Source organism: Lates calcarifer, unplaced genomic scaffold (genome assembly GCF_001640805.2).
Source record: "Lates calcarifer isolate ASB-BC8 unplaced genomic scaffold, TLL_Latcal_v3 _unitig_4509_quiver_412, whole genome shotgun sequence".
Lineage (NCBI taxonomy): Eukaryota > Metazoa > Chordata > Actinopteri > Centropomidae > Lates > Lates calcarifer.
In genome coordinates this window covers 304157-315041 of record NW_026116942.1, presented here as the reverse complement: position 1 = coordinate 315041, position 10885 = coordinate 304157, and the positions used below count along the sequence as shown (strand labels likewise).

The 10885-nt window shown below is 39.7% G+C and overlaps 1 protein-coding gene and 1 long non-coding RNA gene across 2 annotated transcripts; one reads left to right on the top strand and one right to left on the bottom strand.

Annotated features, from left to right (window-relative positions):
* Window positions 1-1776: 1776 nt before the first annotated feature.
* On the bottom strand, window positions 1777-3839 carry LOC127140499 (uncharacterized). Its single transcript, XR_007810988.1, has 2 exons — window positions 3692-3839; window positions 1777-3263 (listed from the first exon to the last, which is right to left on the bottom strand). It is a non-coding gene; the product is annotated as an uncharacterized LOC127140499 (long non-coding RNA).
* ripply1 (ripply transcriptional repressor 1) lies at window positions 3825-8558 on the top strand. Its single transcript, XM_018700869.2, has 4 exons — window positions 3825-4092; window positions 5189-5267; window positions 6178-6251; window positions 7632-8558. Exons 1-4 carry the CDS (start codon window positions 3992-3994, stop codon window positions 7828-7830), a joined length of 453 nt encoding a protein of 150 aa, XP_018556385.1. The 5' UTR covers window positions 3825-3991; the 3' UTR covers window positions 7831-8558.
* The last annotated feature ends 2327 nt before the right edge of the window (window positions 8559-10885 follow it).

The following is a 10885-nucleotide window of genomic DNA, read 5'->3' as shown; positions in this document are numbered from 1 at the left end:
ATAAATGAGGATGAGTGAGGAATACTTTTCTCAGTCCGTTTGAAAACATAAGGACACGCGCGGAGTGGAGGAGCAGAGGAGACAGGTTGAAAATGATGTATTGTGTGATCACAGCGTGTCATCGTACGCATAAATTTCATGTGGAAAAAAAAATCTGTGTTCGATTTTCTCTGGCAAACTTTCTTTCATCTGAGGGAGCTGTAAACTGCACTCCCACCGTCTAAACTAAAAACTATGGTTTATTACTACTATACCTAATTACTGTTCAAATCTCTTTACACTTTAATATTCTTAGAAGATTCAAACTTTTTATTTAAAAGATCGGCGACAAAAGGATATAGACCAGGTTACTTTATTCGCATCTAAGTTTGGACCATCAAAAAGAATGATTCTCTCACTTCTGAAAAATCATTTTGTGTAGCCGACAGTCCCTAATGATAATGTAATCATTTCACATGCTTAGTAAATATGCACAGACACTGTGCTTAGCATTAGACATAACCTCTCGAATTTGTTAAAGTACTCTGATGGGATCAGCTGATCATGACACGTCACTACGCTGGACTGAGCAGTGAAACAAGTTGGTGTCAAATGGTTGGTGTTAAAAGATGCCATGTCTCTCACAGTTCTGGATATTTATATACATACGCTGTATACATCACACTGTTGCCTGCCAGTGATGTTATGGTCAAAGAACCACTCCTTTGGTGTCCTTTGATGAGCAGCAATCCTGATTATTTCAAATATGACTATTTTAGTTTGTACTTATTTACCAGAAGTCTGACTCATCCATATGAAACACTTTTGACAAAGTGATTCAAAATGATTCAGAGGGACCATAGTCATTAGGTCAGAAGGATATATAAATTTGTACTGACTCACAGATGATGGCTTTTGAGTGACATGCACATTTGAAAATGTGCATATGCATAGTATGACAGGAATGTGTATTTGCTTTGGCTTTACACACCCAATCCTACTAACTTTGAATGGCTTGCATAGTTTGGTTTTGTATAGTGATGATGTACTGTTTGCAGTTGTACTGTAGGTAACTGGTTATTCCACTATGTTTGTATACCAACCTTTCTGGTTCTCTGTTTTCCCAATTTCATAATATATATAGTTTTCCTTTCACACAAGCAGCACATAGTTGGAGAATGTCTGCATCTGATGCATTCTGACCCACTAAATATATTTTGTTTAGGTTAGGTTTAGGTTCAGGCAAAGGGTGGCACCTGCAGGTAGAGCATGCCTGAGGCCAGCTGCTGTAAATTCTCATGACAGTTACCTGCTCTATTCACTCATTAGCTCAACTGGACATTATACAAATTTTATGCTAGAGAGCTGGCATCGTCCAGTTCCACTTACTGGGACATTTGCATTTACACACACACCCATACATATACTGTGTATGTCAGGTGTACTGCACGTGTCCTATCTTACCACAATGTCAGTGTCATCTTGGACATGAGACATGCTCCTGTTACGTTTGATGCCCTCAGCCCAGGTCTTGCTTCTGGCCTTGAAGGCCTCAAGCCGTTTAGTGACACAGGCCTTGTAGGGCTGGCCCATACCAAAGGATGGACATGTTTTTGCCTCAATATTAAATCTGCTGTGGCAAGAGCTGCATTCTCTTTGGGTGGACATATTCTATAACAGGACAGTAAATTGGTCAATACAACAATTCTGTTGCAGAATTGTTGTATTAGACTGCTAAGATATTAGTTAAGTGTACCGAATACATTAGAAACTAAATATTCGCTTCAATGACTGAACTGATTCTTAATTAAATTTAATTACAAATACCTGTCTGAAATGTGACAGTTAGCTAGGAATACCTAATATTTTCTCAAAATACACAACTTCAACAGTGTAATTTAAAGAGAAAGAAGCTTGGTGCTTCTTGTGGAGGCAGTGCAGCAGTATGACACATGACTTCTTACCAATTGTGGCCTGTGGGGGCTAAACAGCATTAAATGACACGTGAAAAGCTTAAAATGCATAGACATGAGACACAGAATGTCCTTAAAAGTGGCGTGCTATTTATACGCCATCTGGTGAGATCACGCTGCTATCAGAGGTCGCCAAATATCCATAAAGTTATTGTCATTCCTCGATTTTTGTGTTGCAGCACTCCATCACTCTCCTCCTTGGTCAAAAAGCCCTTATGTAGCCTGGAGGTGTGTTTGTTGTTGTCCTGTTGAAAAACAATGGGAACCGATGGGATGGCATGTCGCTGCAGAATGCTGTGGTATCCATGCTGGTTAAGTGTGCCTTGAATTTTGAATAAATCACCAACATTGTGACTCACAAAGACATGGCAGTGGAACCAAAAATCTCTAATTTGGACTCATCAGACCAAGGTGCAGATTTCCTGGTGGTCTAGTGTCCATTCCTTGTGTTTCTTAGCCCAAGCATGATGTTGATTTTATATATATATATATATATATATATATATATATATATATATATTTATTTATTTCTGTTAAAGATCTGTTGTTTCATTGCTACCTTGGTCTGCATCGGGGTTGAGTCTTGTCCTGTGCCATATCATAACATATTGTCCCTTATTTTTCAATGATATCCCTTTAATAAAATTCAATAGTGCAGTGTCTGTAAACTTTAAAAACAAATCCTTTGTGTCCACTCAGAGATGGTGGCACAGAGAGCCATTTTGATTAGCAGATCATTTGACATAAGGAGTGTGTATTTGTTCAGGAGGTATCTCTATGATACAGTTCCTATTACTAAGTATACTATCAGGTCCATTTGTGCCTTTTGCGCCAGTTTGTTACCCTCTTGCTCTCAGCGGGCATCACGTGGCTCCTGCTGACCCCCTAACAACTTTGTTTATCTCTCGAGAGGGCCATTAGGAGACAGAGGGGTCGGTATTTCACTAAAGAGCATCTTGTAATCCATGTTCTGAAAATAAAAATATTACAGGAACATAAATAGAAATTTGAAATTAAAGTATCTGCGCACTTTTGAGTTGCACGTGTTGTGTGTTTTTGATTTGAAAACCACTTTTGTCAGCTGCGACAATATACAATATAGAGAGCAGGTCTAAATCGTTTCACATCCAGGTTTAAAAGCAAACAAAAAAAGAGAAAAAAAAACTTAAATGGGCAAAAGAGAGTGAATAAACAGCCTCCTCCTTGCAGCCTGTTGCTGCTGTCACTGATGAGCAGTTTGGTGTGAAGCTCCGCTCTTGTCCAAACAGTGCAGCGCTGCAGGAGGTGAGAAATCTGTAAGCGCCAGGTTGTCTGAAAAAACAGTGAGGAGCAAAGTTAGACACCATCTGTGAGAGAGGCAGCGGGGGGCAACCGTAAACTAATTAACGGGAGAAAATGTGTTTGAGATTAGAACAACACCGCCATCCCTTCCCTTGCCCACTTTTCACTACAGGCTGCAAAATCTACGTGGATATTGTGGGGATTTTAGATTCACTCCTTACACCATACAACATATTAATGTTGTAGGATTATTCCACAATACGATGAGTTTTCAGCAAGTTAAGAAAATGTGAAATTCTCTGATAGGCCAACTGAGTGATTTTTCTGCACGATTTATGTGTGAAGATTTCCTCTAGCGTTACATTTTGTAACCATTAATAGTTTTTCGTGTAGTACAGCGCAGAAGCTTTTTACACCTACAAACTGTTTTTTCTTGGTTTTAAAATCCAAACACCAACCTGTCATTTTCTCCTTCAGTTTTAGTCAAGATATTTAAAAAGTCAACGATGATCATTTGGCAACATTTGTCACCTAGGAGGACTGCCCCTGAACCCCCACCCCCCGCGAGAACCAGAGCTTTATAAAGCTCTGACAGCGGAGGCACAGTCCCTGTCACAGCACAGCTCTCTGCCACAGACACCGTTCTCACCAGCTGCCGCAGTCCCGTCTTGCATAAGAGCGAACAGACCCACTATCCTGCGATAAAATCTACTCTACATGTATTTTTGTAGATTGTCCTTAGAAGAAAAACCAGAAGAATGAGTTCCGGGTGTGTGGTCCTCCAGCAGCCGTCTGTAAGCGCGGTACCGTGGTCGCGCTCGCGGACAGTAGGCAGCAGCAGCTCGGACACAAACGGCAGGTAGGTACCCGCCTGAGGGACGGTGACGGCGCTGGTCAGAGCCGGGCTACTTATAGTAAGCGTGTTTTCTTAACTGTGGATACAAGCCTTCGGTTGACGCTCTCACCAGACGCTGATGCTGAAACAGTGGCGGTCAAACGGGGGTGGGGGGTGGGATTACCTCCTGAAGAATTCTTTCACACACACACATACGGGTATTTGGAGGCGGAGACCAAGTCGACATTGCTTTGGAGGCACAAGCAAACAAGTCCTCTGTCTTTAGATTGCAAAATGGATTGGTTAGTATTCTGAAATGTTGATATTTTCGGGACATATTTTAATACTATGAATAGTAAAGGCCATTCTTTTATTAGCAGTCAGAAATAGATGAATCTGCTATCCTCTTTTAGGGACAAAAATTCATAAGTGAGAAAATAGTGCTATTTAATCAATAGATATGGGACAATCTAGCTACAATATCATTCTCAAATTCCAAAGAAAGCCATAATAAGTAGACCTAACCAACAGAATGAGCAAATAATGAAATATTTCAAGATTTCAATAAGTTAAATCTGAATGCACTAACCAGGAGCGTCAGTCAGTTAGAATCATTCAACCAAACATTACTGGGCATTCTGTTCTACATAGCAATATATCAGACAATTGTTAAGAAGACCCTAGATCTTGCTGCCTTTACTTGTTTGCACTGAACCACACAAAATGACCATGATGCCAGAAGCCTTTCATGTCATTTCCAACTGCAGTCATTTTACAGTCAATCTCCTGAGTTGCTTGTTGTTGTGAGGGAGTTGATGGCAAAATGAAGCTGAGTTCACTTTTACACTCTGAACTGAGGATAAGATGATAACATTATACAAAAAAATAGAATAAAGAATAAAGGAATATAGTCCTCAATCAGTCATTGAAGTCATTATCCATAGAGAACGCTCATACAAAGCTTCTCTGAGCAGTGTCTACAGTAGCCCATCATCAGTTTAACAGCAAATTATGACTCCAAGAGGATTTAGAGCAATATATTTAATGAGCCATTTAAAAGCAGGCTGTGAGTGAACAATTTATTCTACTCTAATCAGTCCTCTCCTCCTTCTCCTTGCAGCCAGAATTCACTGTGGAGACCATGGTTACACAACAGCAGGGATGGACTTGAGCAATGCCCAAGGAGCAAGCTGTCCAATGTAAGTTACAACACCTCTACTGACCGAAGATCACTGAGTTACTCTCAGTAAGTGTTAGTAGTCTTGGTTATCTATATAACACGCTATGACCTATTTTAAAAGACCAAATGTCAGATAAAACAAACAAAACAAAACTTGTCTGATGATGCATGTCTGATCAGTGCCTTCCTGTGCACATCAAGGCAGTTGAAAAAGTCAGTCATGTGGAACCCATCACTAGCAACAGAGGTTAAGAAAGATGTCAGCATCAAGTAGTTTCCCCTCTAAATGCTGATTTATACTTACGTGTTAAATTGGTGCCATGGGTACGTCACGGCCACATGTAAATACTCATAATGTTGGCCACTTGCATAGGATACATTGTAGACGCTTCATCTATCTTGCATAGAGGTATAAACCAAGCTTTCTGCATTCTGACTAACTTTAGCCTTGCATGAAAAAACACAGGCCTCTCATTCACTCTGGGGACTAGTGCAGGGGGCTGTAGCAAAACAACAGTTGTCCAGCTAGAACTGCTCAACTTTTACTGCAGTGCAACATCATCTGCCAAATGAAAACACACAGTCATGGTGGAGTACTATCATTAACATTAACACTATATTTCTAGTATTTATCTGTGATTATTATTACAACCGTAAAGTTGTTGTCCAGACAGATAAATAAAAATGTTATTTGATAGTTTGTTATTGAAAAATATCAGTTACACCCACAAACGTCCAAAACATGTTTCAGTGACTAATAAAATGTTTTTAACATGGCAGCCATGCATTCCTAGTTCATCCAGGTGGTTTTGAACAGTACAGGCCTACTGTTTGAGCACAAATCTAAAACCAGTCCATTTTTGGAGTACTGATCTTAATGCCCATCAATGACAATATGTACTCACTGCCTTTGTTTCTGACTCCGTCAGCCTTATTCCAGACCTACAGTGCCAGGCTTCTTCTTGACAGCTGGGAAACCTCAGTCCTTCCAGCACCCTGTTAGGTCAGTATCCTCTCTGTTTGTACATGTTTCCATTCCAGCATATGGACACTAATTTATGTCAGCATCGAAATCATGCATGAAATGCACAACATGCTTGTGAAGAGTATAGTTTGTCTTTACTGCAAATCGAGTGAAGCTACAGTGCAATCAGAAAGTATTCAGACCCCATCACTTTTTCGCATTTTGTTATGTTGCAGTCTTTTACTAAAATTAATTAAAATGGATATTTTCTCATCAGTCTACACTCAGTACCACATAATGACAACGCAAAAACAGAATTTTAGAATTTTTTGCTGATATTTTGAAAAACTGCAATGCTCTGATATGCATCCTCAGCTGTGAGGCCTTATACAGGTGTGTGCATTTCCTAATCATGTCCTATCAACTGAATAGTAAGGTGTAGAAATATCTCAAAGATGATGAAAAGAAATTGGAGGAACCTGAGCCAACTTTCAAGAGTTGTAACAAACAGTCTGAATACCTATGTCAATGTAATATTTTTCCTTTTTAATACATTTTCAAAACATTCTAAAATTCTGCTTTTGCTTTATCCTTATGTGGTATTGAGTGTAGACTAATGAGGGGAAAAAAAACATCTTTTCATTTTAACATAAGGCTGTAACGTTACAAAATGTGGAAAAACTGAAGGGGTCTGAATACTTTCTGAATGTGCTGTTTTGTTTTTTACTATTGTTTTTGGGCTTTTTAGCCATTATTAGATAAGACAGTAGAGAGAGACAGGAAACGGGGAGAGAGAGTAGGGGAATGCAGCAAAGGTCCAACCGGTGTAAATGGGAAATGGACTGTACTTATATAGCGCTATTCTAGACAGATCAAACACTCAAAGCACTTCACACTATATGTGACATTCACCCATTAACACACACATTCATACAACACTTATTCTATACACATAAGTATTATTCTATACATGTAAGTAAGTGCTCTCTAACGCACACATTCATACACCAACGCACACATTGGGGCGATTTGGGGTTCAGTATCTTGGATATCAAGGATACAGACATGCATGCAGACTGGAGGAGCCAGGGATCGAACCACCGACCTTCTGGTCGGTGGGCGACCGCTCTACCGCTCTACCTCCTGAGGCACAGCCTGGGTCCAGCTGCTCAGGGTGCCAAGGCCCATGTAGTATGCACCCAAACCCTTCAGCCATTGGGGTGCCCCATTTTTTGGTTTTTAACTGTTATACTTCACAACAGCAAGCAAGAAAGAATACCCTCCCAGTTACTATTGCTACATTACCATTAGTACCACTACCATCATGTGGTTACACAAAATAATGTGTTTGAAACTTGCATTTCTGTGGTAACGAGCACCCGATTATTAACAGAAATTAATTCTGTCTCTCTCAAACAGACTATTCTGGCCCAAATCCAAGTCATTTGACTATCTGTACAGTGACGGAGAGGCTTTACTGAGGAACTTCCCTGTTCAGGCAACCATCAGCTTTTATGATGAGTCTGACTGTGAAGATGACGATGAGGAGGACTGGGAGGAGGATGCTGACTCTGAGGAGTGCCTCAAACAGCAGTCACATTTCACATCCTACAACTGAATGACCGAGAGCCTCTCTGCAAAGACTGTTTATACCCACTTAACTGGTCTTAAACTGCATTTTAAAGGATGTATGAGATTTTAGAGTAGAATAAGCTCAGTAATGTGATAGTCGCTGTCACACAGATGAGAGCTTAATCGACTTTCTGTGTGTTAGTAAACAGGAAGATTGTTTTTCAAGACTCGATCTGCCTTTTTATCTCTCTAACCACTATAACTACTGAGGACCTCAGATGTGTTCCCCATTTACAGTTTTACAAAATTTTGCAACACTAGGGTAAACAGAGATTTTAAAAAGAGAGCAGCATGTCAATCAAACTAATGCATGAAAAGTGTCCATTGCACTCTCTCTCTGTGTAGTCAGGTAGTCTCACATTTTCTGTTGTGTGTACTGCACACAATAGTGCAATAGTGTGTATTATCTGTTACACAGTGTTGTTTTTCTCAGTGTGTGCTTTGAGAGTGGAAAGTGTTGTGCTCCCATATTTGGGATACTTGTTTACAGCCAATCTCAGGGTTAGTTCTTGCCAATGTGTATAGAATGTAATATACACACATCTCTAATTTATAATGTATATTGTACATGACTTGTACATAAACACATATTTATGTTACGACTTATTTTTCTATATTTTTGTGCATCAGTATTGTTGTGTATTATCTTAACACTGTACAAACTAAGCTTGTATAAAAAATAAAATAAGCTATTTTGGGATTGATTTATCCTTATCTTTTTTTCTTCTTTATCTTTATGTGGATAGAAGATTTCACCACCACTCTATCTCCTCACGGGTTTTTGATGATCATCCACTGTCTCTGATTAGGTGGAGAGAGTGGAGTTCTGCTTTTCATCATTAAAGGGTGGGAGGGATAAAAGAGAGGGGCATGGGGGGCAGTGAATTAAGACAAAATGTAAAGAGTAGAAAACAAAATGAACTGAAAAACCTTCACCCTGCACTTTATTAGTGCACCACAACTAACATACTAATACTGAGTAGTTCCTCCCTTTGCTCTCAACCAGCCTCAGTTCTTTGTGGTATGGATTCCACCAGATGTTGGAAACTTTACTCTGAGATTCTGCTTCATGTTTACTTGACTGCATCACAGTGACAGAGAAGGAAGAAGATGTGGTCCTGCACCTGAAAAGATACATTACAGAATTTGCTGAGGAAAAGCTTTCCTTTAAAAAAGACTTTTGAGGTTCTGCACTGGCTCTTATTTTGTCTTGTCTGTAAACACATATATGCATTAATTAAAACACAGATGCTTTATACAAACACATTCAAGTACACACACATATTCTCAACTAATGAGCTGTTGTCATGTACAGAAAAACTGACCATTCAAGTCAAGTCAGTCTCAAGGCACTTTTCATATAGAACAGGTCTAGACCGTACTCTTTATCTGATAAAAAATTTACATAGACAGTTCCCACCTTGAGCAAGCACTAGGTGACTCTAGACTTGGTTAACATTCTAGTTGCAGCATTCTGAACCATTTGTAGACTTTTAGTGCTAGTACATGGTAGGCCCAAAAACAAAACATTAGTTTTTCGAGTCCATGGAAAGAAAAGACCGGATTCTAGCTACATTGCATAGGCGAAAAAAGGCAGTGTTGATAATGTCTTTAATGTGCTGTTTAAAAGAGAGAGCAGGTCAAATGTGACACACAGATTCTTGGCTGTCGAGTGGCTTTTCACAGAATTCAATTGTGATTAAATTGTTAGATTGGTCTTGGCTGAAGCTGGTTGATCCCACTGATTGTCGTGGATCATAAAAGCATTTCAAAAACAATTATTTTCTTTGGATCATTTGCAAATCCCTTACACAAATACCGGTAGGTTTTACTCTGAATGGCCAATGTACACTTATCAAAAAATTATTGATATCATTGTTTGTTTGTAGGCATTATAATAACCTTTACAGAAATACTTAAAAGCCATCTGCCTCGACCAGTTGGGTTTAGACAGAGAAAGGGGGGTGGGGGGATGAGGAGAAAGACAACATTGCAAATACACAGACTAAATCAAAATGTAAGTAGTAATAATAATAATAATTATTATTATTATAGCTAAAGGAATAATAATGACAGAACAGTGAAACATTAATAGCAATAACACTACCACTAACACTAATAAATGTTTAATTGTTGTAACAACATCTGTTGAGCTGGATCATGGGAGCAGCAGGAGACTCTACAGCTCTGGAGGCAGAACCCTGCAGTAAGAGACAGTGGAAGAGAGAGAGAGAAGCACAGCCTGGGCACTGATGTGCTTGAGGGAAGAAACACACAGTTAGAGTGATGCAGCGATTTTAAGACAAAGACACAGTAACCTTGTCGGCAGGACAACATGGGCACCAATTACTAACTACTAAGCTTAATTGATGCATTGAGACTGACCCAACCCGCTGAAGGTAAAGTGGTAACCAGTGAACCTGAAAAAGAAACAGAATAAAGTGCTAACTGCTAAGGCATAGAGATGAGTTTTTAGTTTGGATTTAAAGGCCTCACCTGACTCAGCTTGTCTAATATCCATAGGGAGGTTGTTCCAGAGGAAGGGGGCCGGGTAGGGAAAGGCCCTGCAGCCTGCTGACTTAACACAGGGGACAGACAACAGCCCTGCACTCTGAGAACGCAGAGCACGGGAAGGAATAAAAGGAGTAAGAAGATCAGACAAGTATGCGGGGGCTAGCCCATTTAGAATTTTGTAGGCCATTAGGAGCACAACACAAAGCCTGATCTAACATGGAATGGGGGCAATGAAGGGAGGCTAAAATCGTAATATGGTCAAACTTTCTAGACTTGGTTAGCATTCTAGCTGCAGCATTGTGAACCATTTGTAGACTTTTAGTGCTAGCACATGGTAGGCCCGAAAACAAAACATTACAATAATCCAGTCTAGAGGAAACAAAGGCGTGAACTAGAATTTCAGCGTCTGCCATGGAAAGAAAAGACTGAATCCTAGCTACATTGTGTAGATGACAAAAGGCAGTCTTTGTAATGTCTTTAATGTGCTGATAGAAAGAAAGAGCAGGATCAAGTGTGACACCCAGATT